We start from the raw sequence: 18,598 nt of genomic DNA, 5'->3' as shown, positions 1-18,598 counted from the left end.
TGTGTGTGTGGGGGAGGGGGGCAGTGTGCGCCCTGTTGTGCTGTTTGTGTGTGTGGGGGAGGGTGGCAGTGTGCGTCCTGTTGTGCTGTGTGTGGGGGGGGGGGGCAGTGAGTATCCTGTTGTGCTGTGTGTGTGTGGGGGGTGGGGCGGCGCATGTGTGCCCTGTTGTGCTGTGTGTGGGGGGCAGTGTGTGCCCTGTTGTGATTTGCGTGTGTGGGGGGGGAAATGTGTGTCCTGTTGTGCTGTGTGTGGGGGGGGCTGTGTGTGTCCTGTTGTCCTGTGTGTGTGGGGGGGGGGGGGTGGGCAGTGTGCATCCTGTTGTGCTGTGTGTGGGTGAGGGGGGGCAGTGTGCGTCCTGTTGTGCTGTGTTGCGGGGGGGGGCAGTGTGTGTCCTGTTGCGCTGTGTGGAGGGGGGGGGGCTGTGTGTGTCCTGTTGTGCTGTGTGTGTGGGGGGCAGTGTGTGCCCTGTTGTGCTGTGTGTGTGTGGGGGGGGGGGGCATGTGCGTCCTGTTGTCCTGTGTGTGAGGGGGGAGGGGGGCTGTGTGTGTCCTGTTGTGCTGTGTGTGTGTGTGTGGGGGGGGGGGCAGTGTGCGTCCTGTTGTGCTGTGTGTATATGTGTGGGGGAGGGGGTGGCAGTGAGTGTCCTGTTGTGCTGTGTGTGTGTGGGGGGGGGGCGTCGGTGTGTGCCCTGTTGTGCTGTGTGTGTGGGGAGGGGGGGCAAATTACGTCCTGTTGTGCTGTGTAGGCGGGGGGGGGCAGTGAGTGTCCTGTTGTGCTGTGTGGTGGGGGGGCACTGAGTGTCCTGTTGTGCTGTTTTGGGGGGGGGGGGGAAATGTGTGTCCTGTCGTGCTGTGTGTGTGTGTGTGTGTGTGGGGGGGGGCAGTGTGTGTCCTGTTGTGCTGTGTGGGGGGGGGGGGTAGTGTGTGTCCTGTTGTCCTGTGTGTGGGGGGAGTTGGTGTGTGTCCTGTTGTGCTGTGTGTGTGTGATGGGGGGGGGGCAGTGTGCGTCCTGTTGTGCTGTGTGTGTGTGGGGGGGGGGGGGGGGTCAGTGTGTGCCCTGTTGTGCTGTGTGGGTGGGGGTTGTGTGTGCCCTGTTGTGCTGAGAGTGTGGGGGGGGGGGGCAGTGTGTGTCCTGTTGTGCTGTGTGTGTGTGTGGGGGGGGGTTAGTGTGTGTCCTGTTGTGCTGTGTGTGGGGAGGGGGGCAATGTGTGTCCTGTTGTGTTGTGTGTGTGGGGGGGGCAGTGTGTGTCCTGTTGTGCTGTGTGTGGGGGGGGGCAGTGTGTGTCCTGTTGTGCTGTGTGTGGGGGGGGCAGTGTGTGTCCTGTTGTGCTGTGTGTGGGGGGGGGTGGGGTGCTGTGTGTGTGGGGGAGGGGCGCAGTGTGCGTTCTGTTGTGCTGTGTGTGTGGGGGGGGAAATGTGTGTCCTGTTGTGCTGTGTGTGTGGGGGAGGAGGCAGTATGTGTCCTGTTGTGCTGTGTGTGTGTGTGTGTGTGTGTGTGTGTGTGTGTGTGTGTGTGGGGGGGGGGGGGGGAAATGTGTGTTCTGTTGTGCTGTGTGTGTGTGTGTGTGGGGGGGGGGGGGGGATGTGTGTCCTGTTGTGCTGTGTGTGGGGGGGGCTGTGTGCGTCCTGTTGTCCTGTGTGTGGGGGGGGTGGGCAGTGTGCATCCTGTTGTCCTGTGTGTGAGGGGGGGGGGCAGTGTGTGTCCTGTTGTGCTGTGTGTGTGGGGGGGAGCAGTGTGTGTCCTGTTGTGCTGTGTGGGGGGAGGGGGGGGCTGTGTGTGTCCTGTTGTGCTGTGTGTGGGGGGGGGGGGGCAGTGTGTGTCCTGTTGTGCTGTGTGTGGGGGGGGGTGGGGTGGTGTGTGTGTGAGGGTGGGGGGTAGTGTGCGTCCTGTTGTGCTGTGTGTGTGGGGGGGGGGGCAGTGAGTGTCCTGTTGTGCTGTGTGTGTGTGTGGGGGGGGGGGCATGTGTGCCCTGTTGTGGTATGTGTGGGCGGGGGGGGGGCAGTGTGTGCCCTGTTGTGCTGTGTGTGTGTGTGGGGGGGGAAATGTGTGTCCTGTTGTGCTGTGTGTGTGTGGGGGGGGGGCAGTGTGCATCCTGTTGTGCTGTGTGTGTGTGGGGGGGGGGGGGGGTTAGTGTGCGTCCTGTTGTGCTGTGTGTGTGTGGGGGAGGGGGGCAGTGTGTGTCCTGTTGTGCTGTGTGTGGGGGGGGGGGCAGTGAGTGTCCTGTTGTGCTGTGTGTGTGTGTGTGGGGGGGGGGGGCGGCGCATGTGTGCCCTGTTGTGCTGTGTGTGGGGGGGCAGTGTGCGCCCTGTTGTGATTTGCGTGTGTGGGGGGGGGAAATGTGTGTCCTGTTGTGCTGTGTGTGGGGGGGGCTGTGTGTGTCCTGTTGTCCTGTGTGTGGGGGGTGGGGGGTGGGCAGTGTGCGTCCTGTTGTGCTGTGTGTGGGGGAGGGGGGGCAGTGTGCGTCCTGTTGTGCTGTGTTGCGGGGGGGGGGGGCAGTGTGTGTCCTGTTGCGCTGTGTGGGGGGGGGCTGTGTGTGTCCTGTTGTGCTGTGTGTGTGGGGGGCAGTGTGTGCCCTGTTGTGCTGTGTGTGTGTGGGGGGGGGGGGCATGTGCGTCCTGTTGTCCTGTGTGTGAGGGGGAGGGGGGGCTGTGTGTGTCCTGTTGTGCTGTGTGTGTGTGTGGGGGGGGGGGGGGGAGTGTGCGTCCTGTTGTCCTGTGTGTATATGTGTGGGGGAGGGGGTGGCAGTGAGTGTCCTGTTGTGCTGTGTGTGTGTGTGGGGGGGGGGGGTCAGTGTGTGCCCTGTTGTGTTGTGTGTGTGTGGGTGGGGGTTGTGTGTGTCCTGTTGTGCTGTGTGTGTGGGGGAGGGGGGCAGTGTGCGTCCTGTTGTGCTGTGTGTGTGTGGGGAGGGTGGCAGTGTGCGTCCTGTTGTGCTGTGTGTGGGGGGGGGGGGGCAGTGAGTGTCCTGTTGTGCTGTGTGTGTGTGGGGGGTGGGGCGGCACATGTGTGCCCTGTTGTGCTGTGTGTGGGGGGCAGTGTGTGCCCTGTTGTGATTTGCGTGTGTGGGGGGGGAAATGTGTGTCCTGTTGTGCTGTGTGTGGGTGTGAGGGGGGGCATGTGTGCCCTGTTGTGGTATGTGTGGGCGGGGGGGGGGGGGCAGTGTGTGCCCTGTTGTGCTGTGTGTGTGTGTGGGGGGGGAAATGTGTGTCCTGTTGTGCTGTGTGTGTGGGGGGGGGGGGGGCAGTGTGCATCCTGTTGTGCTGTGTGTGTGTGGGGGGGGGGGGTTAGTGTGCGTCCTGTTGTGCTGTGTGTGTGTGGGGGAGGGGGGCAGTGTGCGTCCTGTTGTGCTGTGTGTGGGGGGGGGCAGTGAGTGTCCTGTTGTGCTGTGTGTGTGTGTGGGGGGGGGGGGGGGCGGCGCATGTGTGCCCTGTTGTGCTGTGTGTGGGGGGGCAGTGTGCGCCCTGTTGTGATTTGCGTGTGTGGGGGGGGAAATGTGTGTCCTGTTGTGCTGTGTGTGGGGGGGGCTGTGTGTGTCCTGTTGTCCTGTGTGTGGGGGTTGGGGGGTGGGCAGTGTGCGTCCTGTTGTGCTGTGTGTGGGGGAGGGGGGGCAGTGTGCGTCCTGTTGTGCTGTGTTGCGGGGGGGGGAGGGCAGTGTGTGTCCTGTTGCGCTGTGTGGGGGGGGGCTGTGTGTGTCCTGTTGTGCTGTGTGTGTGGGGGGCAGTGTGTGCCCTGTTGTGCTGTGTGTGTGTGGGGGGGGGGGGGGCATGTGCGTCCTGTTGTCCTGTGTGTGAGGGGGAGGGGGGGCTGTGTGTGTCCTGTTGTGCTGTGTGTGTGTGTGGGGGGGGGGGGGGGAGTGTGCGTCCTGTTGTGCTGTGTGTATATGTGTGGGGGAGGGGGTGGCAGTGAGTGTCCTGTTGTGCTGTGTGTGTGTGTGTGGGGGGGGGGGGGGGGGTCAGTGTGTGCCCTGTTGTGCTGTGTGTGTGTGGGTGGGGGTTGTGTGTGTCCTGTTGTGCTGTGTGTGTGGGGGAGGGGGGCAGTGTGCGTCCTGTTGTGCTGTGTGTGTGTGGGGGAGGGTGGCAGTGTGCGTCCTGTTGTGCTGTGTGTGTGTGGGGGAGGGTGGCAGTGTGCGTCCTGTTGTGCTGTGTGTGGGGGGGGGGGGCAGTGAGTGTCCTGTTGTGCTGTGTGTGTGTGGGGGGTGGGGCGGCGCATGTGTGCCCTGTTGTGCTGTGTGTGGGGGGCAGTGTGTGCCCTGTTGTGATTTGCGTGTGTGGGGGGGGAAATGTGTGTCCTGTTGTGCTGTGTGTGGGGGGGGGCTGTGTGTGTCCTGTTGTCCTGTGTGTGTGTGTGTGGGGGGGGGGGGGGGGTGGGCAGTGTGCGTCCTGTTGTGCTGTGTGTGGGGGAGGGGGGGCAGTGTGCGTCCTGTTGTGCTGTGTTGCGGGGGGGCAGTGTGTGTCCTGTTGTGCTGTGTGTGTGGGGGGGGCAGTGTGTGTCCTGTTGTGCTGTGTGTGTGGGGGGGGGGCAATGTGTGTCCTGTTGTGCTGTGTGTGTGGGGGGGGGGGCAGTGTGTGTCCTGTTTTGCTGTATGTGTGGGGGGGCGGCAGTGTGTGTCCTGTTCTGCTGTGTGTGTGTGGGTGGGGCGGGGGGGGGGTTGCAGTGAGTGTCCTGTTGTGCTGTGTATGGGGCGGGGCGGGGGGGGGGCAGTGTGTGACCTGTTGTGCTATGTGTGTGGGGGTGGGGCAGTGTGTGTCCTGTTGTGCCGTGTGTGTGTGTGTGTGGGGGGGGGGGGGGGGAACAGTGCGTGTCCTGTTGTGCTGTGTGTGTGTGGGGGGGGGGCAGTGTGTGTCTGTAGCACCATCGATCACACACGAGGCGGGACGTCGAGAACTTCAATCAAGGCTTTATTGAGCAGACTTGTTCAGACTTGTTCCCCAGCAGCTCAGTCACAGAATGCAGCTGCGGGGAGTAAACCGGGTTCTTATACCCCGCCTATCTGGGCGGAGCCCAGTAGGCGGCAGATCCAATCGGGACCCAGCATCTGTCCTCCAATATCTCCTCGGCATTCATGGTGTACCGCATTACCCCTAATACACACCACCACATTCTCCCCTTGTTAAAAAGGAACCCGGCGGGGTGGTGAGTGGTATGGTGGTAGGGGTTTACAGGGTCGGTGCCTTAACCATTGAACTATATACAACCATGCCGCTTTTACTGGGCCACTGAAGCAGCGTTAACTATTTACAACAATGCCGCTTTACTGGGCCACTGAATTATATACATCTTAAGTCGACTCGATGAGTCGCGATGGTGCTCTGGTCGCCCTTTCCGATCGTCTCAGCCCGGGAGGTGGTGGTGGTGCTGGCTCGGGTCCGGTCGACTCTGGGAGCATCGCGCTGTCCCTCTCTGTTTTCTTTCTCCTGGGCGGGCCTGGGAGGAGAACCGATCCCCCCGGGAAGGGGGTGGCGTGGGGTGCACCGGCGGGAGTGAGGGGGTGGCGATTGGTGTTGGGGGGTATGGGGAGCTCCAGCGGGCGCCAGGTCCTGCAGAGAGACCGTGTCCTGTCGGCCGTCTGGGAACGCCACTGAGGCGTCCTGTGGGTTGGCGTGGAGTAGATGTACCTTTTCCACCAGTGGGTCTGATTTGTGCGCCCGCACATGTTTCCGGAGCAGGATGGGTCCCGGGGCTGCCAGCCAGGTCGGAAGTGACGTTCCAGAAGCGGACTTCCTAGGGAAGACAAGGAGGCGCTCGTGCGGCGTTTGGTTCGTGGTGGTGCAGAGCAGGGACCGGATAGAATGAAGGGCATCCGGGAGGACTTCCTGCCAGCGGGAAGTTGGGAGACTCCTAGACAGTAGGGCCAGTAGGACGGTCTTCCAGACCGTTCCGTTCTCCCTCTCTACCTGCCCGTTCCCCCGGGGGTTGTAGCTGGTCGTCCTGCTCGAGGCTGTGCCCTTGCTCAGCAGGAATTGACACAGCTCGTCACTCATGAAGGAGGACGCCCTGTCGCTATGGATGTAGGCGGGGAAACCGAACAGGGTAAAGATGGTGCAGAGGGCTTTAATGACCGTGGCCGCGGTCATGTCGGGGCAGGGGATGGCGAAGGGGAAACGGGAGTATTCGTCAACGACGTTAAGAAAGTACGTGTTGCGATCGGTGGAGGGGAGGGGGCCTTTGAAGTCCAAACTGAGGCGTTCAAAGGGACGGGAAGCCTTTATCAGGTGCGCTCTATCTGGCCTGAAAAAATTGGGTTTGCATTCTGCGCAGATTTGGCAGTTCCTGGTGACTGTTCGGACCTCCTCGACGGAGTACGGGAGGTTGCGGGCCTTTATGAAGTGGTAGAAGCGAGTGACCCCCGGGTGGCAGAGGTCCTCGTGGAGGGCTTGGAGGCGGTCCACTTGTGCGTTGGCACATGTGCCGCGAGATAGGGCATCGGACGGCTCGTTCAGCTTACCGGGACGGTACAAGTAGGTGGAGAGTTCGATCCTCCACCGCAGGATCTACTCGTTCTTTATCTTGCCCCGCTGTGCGTGTGTGGGGAGGGCAGTGTGTGTCCTGTTGTGCGTGTGTGTGGGGGGGGGGGGCAGTGAGTGTCCTGTTGTGCTGTGTGGGGGGGGGGGGGCAGCGTGTGTTCTGTTGTGCTGTGTGGGGGTGGGGGGGGGGGAGACAGTGTGTGTCCTGTTGTGCTGTGTGGGGGGGGGGGGCGTGTGTGTCCTGTTGTGCTGTGTGTGTGTGGGGGACCGTGTGTGTCCTGTTGTGCTGTGTGTGTGTGGGGGGGGGGATAGTGTGTGTCCTGTTGTGCTGTGTGTGTGTGTGGGTGGAGGGGTGTGTGTGTGTTCTGTTGTGCTGTCTGTGTGTGTGGGGTGGGGGGGAGATAGTGTGTGTCCTGTTGTGCTGTGTGTGGGGGGCGGGGGGGGGGGTAGGTGGTGTCTTGTCCTGTTGTGCTGTGTGTGTGTGTGGGGGGTAGGTGGTGTCTTGTCCTGTTGTGCTGTGTGTGTGTGTGTGTGTGTGTGTGTGTGTGTGTGTGTGTGTGTGTGTGTGTGGGGGGGGGGGGGGGGTGGTGGGGCAGTGTGTGTGTGTGTGGGGGGGGGTGGGGCAGTGTGTGTGTGTGGGGGGGGTGGCAGTGTGTGTGTGGGGGGGGTGGGGCAGTGTGTGTGTGTGTGGGGGGGGTGGGGCAGTGTGTGTTTGTGTGTGTGTGGGGGGGGGTTGGGGCAGTGTGTGTGAGTGTGTGTGTGGGGGGGGCAGTGTGTGTGTGTGGGGGGGGGTGGGGCAGTGTGTGTGGGGGGGTGGGGCAGTGTGTGTGGGGGGGTGGGGCAGTGTGTGTGTGTGGGGGGGGGGGCAGTGTGTGTGTGTGGGGGTGGGATGGGGCAGTGTGTGTGTGTGTGGGGGGGTGGGGCAGTGTGTGTGTGTGTGTGGCGGGGGTGGGGCAGTGTGTGTGTGTGTGGGGGGGGTGGGGCAGTGTGTGTGTGTGGGAGGGTGGGGCAGTGTGTGTGTGTGGGGGGGTGGGGCAGTGTGTGTGGGGGGGTGGGGCAGTGTGTGTGGGGGGGTGGGGCAGTGTGTGTGTGTGGGGGGGGGGGGCAGTGTGTGTGTGGGGGGGGGTGGGGCAGTGTGTGTGTGTGGGGGTGGGATGGGGCAGTGTGTGTGTGTGGGGGTGGGATGGGGCAGTGTGTGTGTGTGTGGGGGGGTGGGGCAGTGTGTGTGTGTGTGTGGCGGGGGTGGGGCAGTGTGTGTGTGTGTGGGGGGGGTGGGGCAGTGTGTGTGTGTGGGAGGGTGGGGCAGTGTGTGTGTGTGGGGGGGTGGGGCAGTGTGTGTGTGGGGGGTGGGGCAGTGTTTGTGTGTGTGTGGGGGGGTGGGGCAGTGTGTGTGTGTGTGGGTGGGGGGGTGGGGCAGTGTGTGTGTGTGTGGGTGGGGGGGTGGGGCAGTGTGTGTGCGTGTGTGTGGGGGGGTGGGGGGCGTGGGGCAGTGTGTGTGTGTGGGGGGGGGCGGTGTGTGTGTGGGGGGTGGGGCAGTGTGTGTGTGTGTGTGTGGGGGGGGGTGGGGCTGTGTGTGTGTGGGTGGGGGGGAGTGGGGCAGTGTGTGTGTGGGTGGGGGGGAGTGGGGCAGTGTGTGTGTGGGTGGTGGGGGTGGGGCAGTGTGTGTGTGGGGGGTGGGGCAGTGTGTGTGTGGTGTGTGTGGGGCAGTGTGTGTGTGTGTGTGTGGGGGGGGGCAGTGTGTGTGGGTGGGGGGGCAGTGTGTGTGTGTGGGGATGGGGCAGTGTGTGTGTGTGTGGGGGGGGTGTGGCAGTGTGTGTGTGGGGGGGTTGTGGGGCAGTGTGTGTGTGGGGGGGGCAGTGTGTGTGTGGGGGGTGTGGGGCAGTGTGTGTGTGTGGGGGGGTGTGGCAGTGTGTGTGTGTGTGTGTGGGGGGCAGTGTGTGTGTGTGTGGGGGGGGGTGTGGCAGTGTGTGTGTGGGGGGGGTGGGGCAGTGTGTGTGTGGGGGTGGGGGTGGGGCAGTGTGTGTGTGTGGGGGGGGTGGGGCAGTGTGTGTGTGGGGGTGGGGGGGGGCAGTGTGTGTGTGTGTGGGGGGGGGGCAGTGTGTGTGTGGGGGTGGGGGGAGGGGGTGGGGCAGTGTGTGTGTGCCTGCACTTGCCTTTTTTCTGAAGTGACCTGGTCTGTTCCCTTTAGGTGAGCCTGACTTACACCTACGAGACCAAAGATGCTCTGTGCCTGGTTTTAACTCTGATGAATGGAGGAGATTTGAAGTTTCACATCTATCACATGGGAGAGGCTGGCTTCCAGGAGCAACGTGCTGTGTTCTATGCTGCACAGATCTGCTGCGGCCTGGAACACCTGCAGAGAGAGATGGTGGTGTACAGGTCTGTCTCGCGTATCTTCTAATCTGCTGATACTTCTAAAACCATCATTGATTTTGATCATCTAACGCTCTGGCCGCTAAATTGTAGGCCTTGCACTCTGCCCCTTGCACTGTGTCCTCTGTCGCCTTAACTGTGCCCTCCATCTGAAACTGTGCATGTAACACTCTGCCCTCTGCACAGTGCATGTAACACTCTGCCCTCTGCACAGTGCATGTAACACTCTGCCCTCTGCACAGTGCATGTAACACTCTGCCCTCTGCACAGTGCATGTACCACTCTGCCCTCTGCATGTAACACTCTGCCCTCTGAACAGTGCACGTTACACTCTGCCCTCTGCACAGTGCACGTTACACTCTGCCCTTTACACTGTGCACATTACACTCTGCCCTCTACACGTTACACTCTGCCCTCTACACTGTGCACGTTACACTCTGCCCTCTACACTGTGCACGTTACACTCTGCCCTCTGCACAGTGCATGTAACACTCTGCCCTCTGCACAGTGCATGTAACACTCTGCCCTCTGCACAGTGCACATTACACTCTGCCCTCTGCACAGTGCATGTAACACTCTGCCCTCTGAACAGTGCACGTTACACTCTGCCCTCTGCACAGTGCATGTAACACTCTGCCCTCTGAACAGTGCACGTTACACTCTGCCCTCTGCACAGTGCATGTAACACTCTGCCCTCTGCACAGTGCACGTTACACTCTGCCCTTTACACTGTGCACATTACACTCTGCCCTCTACACGTTACACTCTGCCCTCTACACTGTGCACGTTACACTCTGCCCTCTGCACAGTGCATGTAACACTCTGCCCTCTGCACCGTGCATGTAACACTCTGCCCTCTACACTGTACACGTTACACTCTGCCCTCTACACTGTATATGTTATACTCTGCCATCTACACTGTACACATTACACTCTGCCCTCCACACTGTACACATTACACTTTGCCATCTACACTGTACACGTTACACTCTGCCCTCATCATTGTGCACGTTACACTCTGCCCTTTACACTGTGCACATTACACTCTGCCCTCTGCACTGTGCACGTTACACTCTGCCAACTACATGGTACACCTTACACTCTGCCCTCTACACTTTGCACGTTATACTCTGCCACCTACATTGTGCACCTTACACTGTGCACGTTACACTCTGCCCTCTACACTGTGCAACTTACACTCTGCCCTCTACACTGTGGATGGTAAACTCTGCCCTCTACACTGTGCCTTCTACACTGTGCACATTAAACTCTGCCCTCTACACTCTGCACGTTACACTCTGCCCTCTACACTGTGCATGGTAAACTCTGCCCTCTACACTGTGCATGTTACACCGCGCCCTCTACACTGTGCACATTACAGTCTGCCCTCTACACTGCACATTACAGTGTTATGGGCGAGGCGTTTTCAGAACCCCAAAATGTATCATGGAGTTCAACCAACCTCTCCCTTTAATGGATTTGTTGCTTTTCCGAGCACACGGCCTTTTTCCTAGGTGTGGGATTACAATTATAGACAGGTGGGTTTTTAAACACACAACACTGTTTATTTCATGAACTCAACTTGACATCTTAAATAAACATTGGATCTCTTAACACCCCTTCAAAGATAACTCAGAAAATATTGCAACCGTAAATAATTCCCTAAAATGTTCCTTCAAACTTCCAAGAGACTTAACACCTTTAAACAGTATCACATCAGGTTAAACGCTTTACTTTAAATCACCCAAATGATCCAGAGATAGTCTTTCATGGCAGATATCCAGTTCACTGCAAAACACAGTCACACACCCAGCTCTTTTCAAAACTGAAACTGAAAACCTGCCAAAATGGCTGAACTAAAGCCCAGCCCGACCCACTCTCTGACATCACTGTTTTCCTAAAGGTACATTGCTTAAACATCCATGTCTTTAAAGTACTCTCACGTGACACCTTCCCCCCAAGAAAAAAAAATAAACCATCAACTTCAAGATGATTTCATGTTTCACTTTTGCACCATCCACTAAGAAATGTACACAGTAAATATACCTTTTCTTTTTTTTCAAAAACCAACACATGCAAACAGGCATAATAATATAGCCCATTTTTCTTTGTTCTTCTTCCTCCAACCGAAACCCTTCTCGATTGACAGTCTCTTTGAACAAAGTCTCTGCACGATCCATCCATTCCTCTACTCCTCGGCATTTCTCTTTAGAATCAGATACTTTAGTTCAATCTGACCACAGAGTCCCTTGCAATTCTCCAATACAGGAGCATTGGTGATCACAGCTTTCAGGCAGTCAAATGTCTGTTGAAAGTCCGCTGTCCATTAATTTTTTTACGTTTCTTCAGCAATTCCATCAGTGGAATAATCACACCACAAAACTTTTGCACAGCTGTTCGATCAAAGCCCTTCATGCTAAGAAATCGCATTATTTCCCTTCGTCTTGAGGATAACGGAAACTCTGCAAGGAAAGTGATTCGGGCTTCTCCAAATTCTCTTTCGGCTAGGTTCATCACCAAACCCGCCTTCTGAAGTCGATCGAAGAACTCCATACGATGCTTTAAATGTTCTTTACATGTCTGGAAGTTGTAAATAAAAGCAGATTGTCCCACTTTCTCAATGCAATCCTTCAAACATGGGATAGGATAAGAGTCCGTTCTTGTAACTGCATTCACCTTTTGATAGTCCACACACAACCAAACAAACAAACAACAAAGAAATGTACAGCACAGGAACAGGCCCTTCGGCCCTCCAAGCCCGTGCCGACCATGCTGCCCGACTAAACTACAATCTTCTACACTTCCTGGGTCCGTATCCCTCTGTTCCCATCCTATTCATGTATTTGTCAAGATGCCCCTTAAATGTCACTATCGTCCCTGCTTCCACCACCTCCTCCGGTAGCAAGCTCCAGGCACCCACTACCCTCTGTGTAAAAAACTTGCCTCGTACATCTACTCTAAACCTTGCCCCTCTCACCTTAAACCTATGCCCCCTAGTAATTGACCCCTCTACCCTGGGGAAAAGCCTCTGACTATCCACTCTGTCTATGCCCCTCATAATTTTGTAGACCTCTATCAGATCGCCCCTCATCATCCTTCGTTCCAGTGAGAACAAACCGAGTTTATTCAACCGCTCCTCATAGCTAATGCCCTCCATACCAGGCAACATTCTGGTAAATCTCTTCTGCACCCTCTCTAAAGCCTCCACATCCTTCTGGTAGTGTGGCGACCAGAATTGAACACTATACTCCAAGTGTGGCCTTACTAAGGTTCTATACAGCTGCAACATGACTTGCCAATTCTTATATGCAATGCCCTGGCCAATGAAGGAAAGCATGCCTTATGCCTTCTGCAACTGTGTTGCCCCTTTCAGTGACCTGTGGACCTGTACTCCTAGATCTCTTTGACATTCAATACTCTTGAGGGTTCTACCATTCACTGTATATTCCCTACCTGCATTAGACCTTCCAAAATGCATTACCTCACATTTGTCCGGATTAAACTCCATCTGCCATCTCTCCGCCCAAGTCTCCAAACAATCTAAATCCTGCTGTATCCTCTGACAGTCCTCATCGCTATCCGCAATTCCACCAACCTTTGTGTCGTCTGCAAACTTACTAATCAGACCAGTTACATTTTCCTCCAAATCATTTATATATACTACAAAGAGCAAAGGTCCCAGCACTGATCCCTGTGGAACACCACTGGTCACAGCCCTCCAATTAGAAAAGCATCCTTCCATTGCTACTCTCTGCCTTCTATGACCTAGCCAGTTCTGTATCCACCTTGCCAGCTCACCCCTGATCCCGTGTGACTTCACCTTTTGTACTAGTCTACCATGAGGGACCTTGTCAAAGGCCTTACTGAAGTCCATATGGACAACATCCACTGCCCTACCTGCATCAATCATCTTAGTGACCTCCTCGAAAAACTCTTATCAAGTTAGTGAGACACGACCTCCCCTTCACAAAACCATGCTGCCTCTCACTAATACGTCCATTTGCTTCCAAATGGGAGTAAATCCCGTCTCGGAGAATTCTCTCCAGTAATTTCCCTACCACTGAAGTAAGGCTCACCGGCCTGTAGTTCCCTGGATTATCCTTGCTACCCTTCTTAAACAGAGGAACAACATTGGCTATTCTCCAGTCCTCCGGGACATCATGAAGACAGTGAGGATCCAAAGATTTCTGTCAAGGCCTCAGCAATTTCCTCTCCAGCCTCCTTCAGTATTCTGGGGTAGATCCCATCAGGCCCTGGGGACTTATCTACCTTAATACTTTTTAAGACACCCAACACCTCGTCTTTTTGGATCTCAATGTGACCCAGGCTATCTACACCCCCTTCTCCAGACTCAACACTCTACCAATTCCTTCTCTTTGGTGAATACTGATGCAAAGTATTCATTTAGTACCTCGCCCATTTCCTCTGGCTCCACACATAGATTCCCTTGCCTATCCTTCAGTGGGCCAACCCTTTCCCTGGCTACCCTCTTGCTTTTTATGTACGTGTAAAAAGCCTTGGGATTTTCCTTAACCCTATTTGCCAATGACTTTTCGTGACCCCTTCTAGCCCTCCTGACTCCTTGCTTAAGTTCCTTCCTACTTTCCTTATATTCCACACAAGCTTCGTCTGTTCCCAACCTTTTAGCCCTGACAAATGCCTCCTTTTTCTTTTTGACGAGGCCTACAATATCTCTCGTTATCCAAGGTTCCCGAAAATTGCCGTATTTATCCTTCTTCCTGACAGGAACATGCCGGTCCTGAATTCCTTTCAACTGACACTTGAAAGCCTCCCACATGTCAGATGTTGATTTGCCCTCAAACATCCGCCCCCAATCTATGTTCTTCAGTTCCCGCCTAATATTGTTATAATTAGCCTTCCCCCAATTTAGCACATTCATCCTAGGACCACTCTTATCCTTGTCCACCAGCACTTTAAAACTTACTGAATTGTGGTCACTGTTCCCGAAATGCTCCCCTACTGAAACATCTACCACCTGGCCGGGCTCATTCCCCAATACCAGGTCCAGTACCGCCCCTTCCCTAGTTGGACTATCCACATATTGTTTTAAGAAGCCCTCCTGGATGCTCCTTACAAACTCTGCCCCGTCTAAGCCCCTGGCACTAAGTGAGTCCCAGTCAATATTGGGGAAGTTGAAGTCTCCCATCACCACAACCCTGTTGTTTTTACTCTTTTCCAAAATCTGTCTACCTATCTCCCGCTGGCTGTTGGGAGGTCTGTAGTAAACCCCCAACATTGTGACTGCACCCTTCTTATTCCTGATCTCTACCCATATAGCCTCACTGCCCTCTGAGGTGTCCTCCCGCAGTACAGCTGTGATATTCTCCCTAACCAGTAGCGCAACTCCGCCACCCCTTTTACATCCCCCTATATCCCGCCTGAAACATCTAAATCCTGGAACGTTTAGCTGCCAATCCTGCCCTTCCCTCAACCAGGTCTCTGTAATGGCAACAACATCATAGTTCCAAGTACTAATCCAAGCTCTAAGTTCATCTGCCTTACCCGTAATGCTCCTTGCATTAAAACATATGCACTCCAGGCCACCAGACCCGCTGTGTTCAGCAACTTCTCCCTGTCTGCTCTGCCTCAGAGCCCCACTGTCCCTATTCCCTAGTTCTCCCTCAATGCTCTCACCTTCTGACCTATTGCTCCCGTGCCCACCCCCCTGCCATACTAGTTTAAACCCTCCCGTGTGACACTAGCAAACCTCGCGGCCAGGATATTTATGCCTCTCCAGTTTAGATGCAACCCGTCCTTCTTATATAGGTCACACCTGCCCCGGAAGAGCTCCCAGTGGTCCAGATAACGGAAACCCTCCCTCCTACACCAGCTGTTTAGCTAAGTGTTTAGCTGCTCTATCTTCCTATTTCTAGCCTCACTGGCACGTGGCACAGGGAGTAATCCCGAGATTACAACCCTAGAGGTCCTGCCTTTTAACTTTCTGCCTAGCTCCCTGAACTCCTGCTGCAGGACCTCATGCCCTTTCCTGCCTATGTCGTTAGTACCAATATGTACAACGACCTCTGCCTGTTTGCCCTCCCCCTTCAGGATGCCCTCTACCTGTTCGGAGACATCCTGGACCCTGGCACCAGGGAGGCAACATACCATCCTGGAGTCTCTTTCACGTCCACAGAAGTGCCTATCTGTGCCCCTGACTATAGAGTCCCCTATTACTATTGCTCTTCTGCGCTTTGACCCTCCGTTCTGAACATCAGAGCCAGCCGAGGTGCCATTGCTCTGGCTGCTGCTGTTTTCCCCCGATAGGCTATCCCCCCCCCGACAGTATCCAAAGGGGTATACCTGTTCGAGAGGGGGACAACCACAGGGGATTCCTGCACTGACTGCCTGCCCTTTCTGGTGGTCACCCATTTCTCTGCCTGCACCTTGGGTGTGACCACATTTATATAACTGCGATCTATGACGCTTTCCGCCACCTGCATGCTCCTAAGTGCATCCAATTGCTGCTCCAACCGAACCATGCGGTCTGTGAGGAGCTCCAGGTGGGTGCACTTTCTGCAGATGAAGCCATCCGGGATGCTGGAAGACTCCCGGACCTGCCACATCTCACAGTCAGAGCACTGCACCCCTCTAACTGACATTGCGTCAATTAATTAAAATTTCAAGTTTAAAATTTTTTTTTATATATATATATTTTTTAAAGTTACTGTTAACTATCTGTTTCCTAGCACTAGATTTCTAATATAAATGCGAAAGCTAAATATAGTACTCTCAGATATCTGGCTTCAATACCCCTCTAAATTATAATTAAGTAATTATGTTTAATTAGTTACCAATGCTTAATTTTTTTAATTTAGTGTAGATTCCGAACCAGCCACTCAGGTCACAGCTTTTCTGTGATGTCACTTCAGTTTCCCCCCGACACACACAATTTGAAAAAGGTAAAAAAGTAAAAATGAGTAAAAATCACTTACCTTCTGAGTGTATTAGATGTTCTCAGGTTTTCTCCCAGACAGAGACTGCTCCTCCTCCTCCGAACGGCTAGCGAAACTAGGCCCGCGATCTTTTAAAATCTCCGTTGGGTACCGTCTTGTTTAGGTACCATCACTATGGGTGAGCTCCATTGGCTGCAACCCACTTCAATTATGCCATTTTTAAGCATACTCTCAATCTCTCTGTTAACCTGTGCCAATTTTAAGGGATTAAGTCTACATGGATGTTGTTTGATAGGAACAGCATTTCCCACATCTACATCATGTATAGCCATTTTAGTACTTCCCAATTTATCGCAACAAATTTGCCCATGTGATATCAATAACTCTTTCAGGTCAGTTCTGTTTTCCTCTAGAAGGTAACTTAACAATTCATCCCAATTTTTAAGAACATCCTCATTTTCCAATTTAATTTGAGGTATGTCAAATTCACAGTCATCTGGATTTGGTTTGTCACTTTGAGTTAGAATCATTAAAACCTCCTTTTCCTCTCCTTCCCTTTCAAAGTACCTTTTAAGCATATTCACATGACACACTCGGTGAGTCTTCCTTCTATCTGGTGTTTTTACCACATAATTCACCTCACTTAATTACCTTTCAATCTGCTACGGTCCACAAAACCGAGCTTTTAAAGGCTCCCCGACCATTGGTAACAACACTAAAACTTTATCCCCACTGGCAAAACTACGAACTTTGGATATCTTGTCCGCTACCCGTTTCATCAGATTTTGTGCAACTTTCAAATGTTGTCTAGCCAATTCACCTGCTCTATTTAATCGTTCCCTAAAATTTGACACATCATCCAATAGTGTAATTTCTGATTTCTCACCCACCAATTTTTCCTGAAACAATTTAAGTGGTCCTCTTAACTCATGACCAAAAATTAGTTCAAAAGGACTAAATTTCGTAGACTCATTAGGTGCATCCCTAATTGCAAACAATACGAATGGGATTCCTTTATCCCAATCCTCTGGATAATCTTGACAAGACGCCCTCAACATTGTCTTTAATGTCTGATGCCACCTTTCTAACGCTCCCTGCAATTCTGGATGGTACACAGTTGATTTAAATTGTTTTATTCCTAAGCTATCCATAACTTCTTTGAATAATCTTGAGGTAAAATTTGTTCCTTGAGTCGATTGAATTTCTGTGGGTAGTCCATATGTAGTAAAGAATTTAAGTAACTCCTCCACAATCCTTTTAGCTGTAATATTACATACTGGAATGGCCTCTGGAAACATAGTAGACACATCCATTACAGTCAAAAGATATTGATTCCCACTTTTTGTTTTAGGAAGCGGTCCTACACAATCGATTAGGACCCTTGTAAAAGGTTCCTCAAATGCTGGAATGGGTATTAAGGGTGCTGGTTTTATCACTGCTTGAGGTTTCCCTATCACTTCACATGTGTGACATGATTGACAAAATTTAACTTCATCTTGATGTAGTCCAGGTCAATAAAAATGTTTCTGGATTTTAGCTCGAGTTTTCCTTATTCCCCAATGACCTCCCCCTGGTACCTCGTGTGCAACTCGCAACACCTCCTTTCTATACCCTACCGGCAATACTACTTGATGAACTTCTGCCCACTTTTCATCCGGCTGCATTTGTCCAGGTCTCCATTTTCTCATCAAGACATCATTTTTACGGTAATAACACTCTGATATACTCTCAGATTCCTGTTCCGTATATGCTTTCTGATATATCCGTTTTATTTCTACATCTTTCTGTTGTGACTCCGCCAATTTTCCTGAACTAAAAATATCCACCTCATCCCCCACCTGTTCTTGTTCTTTTACAACCATTTGATCAAAAATCGTTTCTGATAATTGCACTTTTACTTCATCTTCACTCTTTGATTTCTCCTCTTGTTTTAACCTGTGATTTTGCGACCTTGTTACTACACAATCCGGAAAAATCCCAGGATATTCGTCCCTTCATCACTTCAGTTGACTGATTTTCCAATGGCTTATCAACCACAGCAGTCATCACTCCCGCCTGCGATCCAGCTATATCATTACCCAAGATAAACTGTATTCCTGGACAAGATAGTTTATCTATTACTCCTACTACCACTTCACCACTCTTCACTGGACTTTCCAACCTTACCTTGTATAATGGAATGCTACTCCTCTCACCCTGAATTCCACATATCACCACCTTTTCAGGCAACATTCTTCCCAAACTACATAATTCCTCATCTCTTACCATTAAAGATTGACTAGCTCCCGTATCTCTTAAAATTGTGACTTCTTTACCTGCTCCTCCTGATACACATGAGTAAACTTTACCCACACAAGTAAATTCTTTCTGGACATCTGGCACCTTCTTAACAATTACTTCTTGAACAGGCTGTACAATCGTTTGCACCTCCTTCGCTTCCCTTGGGCCTTCCTTTACCACTCTAACAAACCCCACTGTCTTATCCTGTTTTACCACATCAGCCTTCCCAGTGCTTTTCTTCAACCACCTTTACATGGCCTAGTTTATTACAGTGAAAACATCTGAAACTTTTCATTTCTTTTCCACCCTCCTGGATTTCTTTTTTAATCTGAGGTGCACTCTCCCTATTGTCTGCCATCAGATCACCTTTACCTTTACCACTTGAGTATTTCTCATGTCCCCAGTTTCTATCCCTCACCGGCTGAAACTGATGTCGGAAACCAATCTTTGATTTATGAACTGATCCATAATCATCTGCCATTTCCGCTGCTAATCTCGCAGTTTTAACCCTCTGTTCTTCCACGTGAGTTCTCACTACACCAGGAATAGAATTTTTAAACTCCTCCAAAA

General features: G+C 53.5%; 1 protein-coding gene across 1 annotated transcript in view; it reads left to right on the top strand.

The window, feature by feature from the left end:
* Positions 1-18,598, top strand: part of LOC140427371 (G protein-coupled receptor kinase 6-like) — a 256,903-nt gene that overhangs the window by 132,075 nt on the left and 106,230 nt on the right. Inside the window, exon 8 of the mRNA XM_072512918.1 lies at positions 8,650-8,840. Within this exon, the coding sequence (XP_072369019.1) occupies positions 8,650-8,840 (191 nt within the window). The remainder of the gene's footprint in view (positions 1-8,649; positions 8,841-18,598) is intronic.

The sequence above is a fragment of the Scyliorhinus torazame genome, chromosome 7, assembly GCF_047496885.1.
Source record: "Scyliorhinus torazame isolate Kashiwa2021f chromosome 7, sScyTor2.1, whole genome shotgun sequence".
Taxonomy (NCBI): Eukaryota; Metazoa; Chordata; class Chondrichthyes; order Carcharhiniformes; family Scyliorhinidae; genus Scyliorhinus; species Scyliorhinus torazame.
This window is presented reverse-complemented; position numbering and strand designations above follow the sequence as displayed.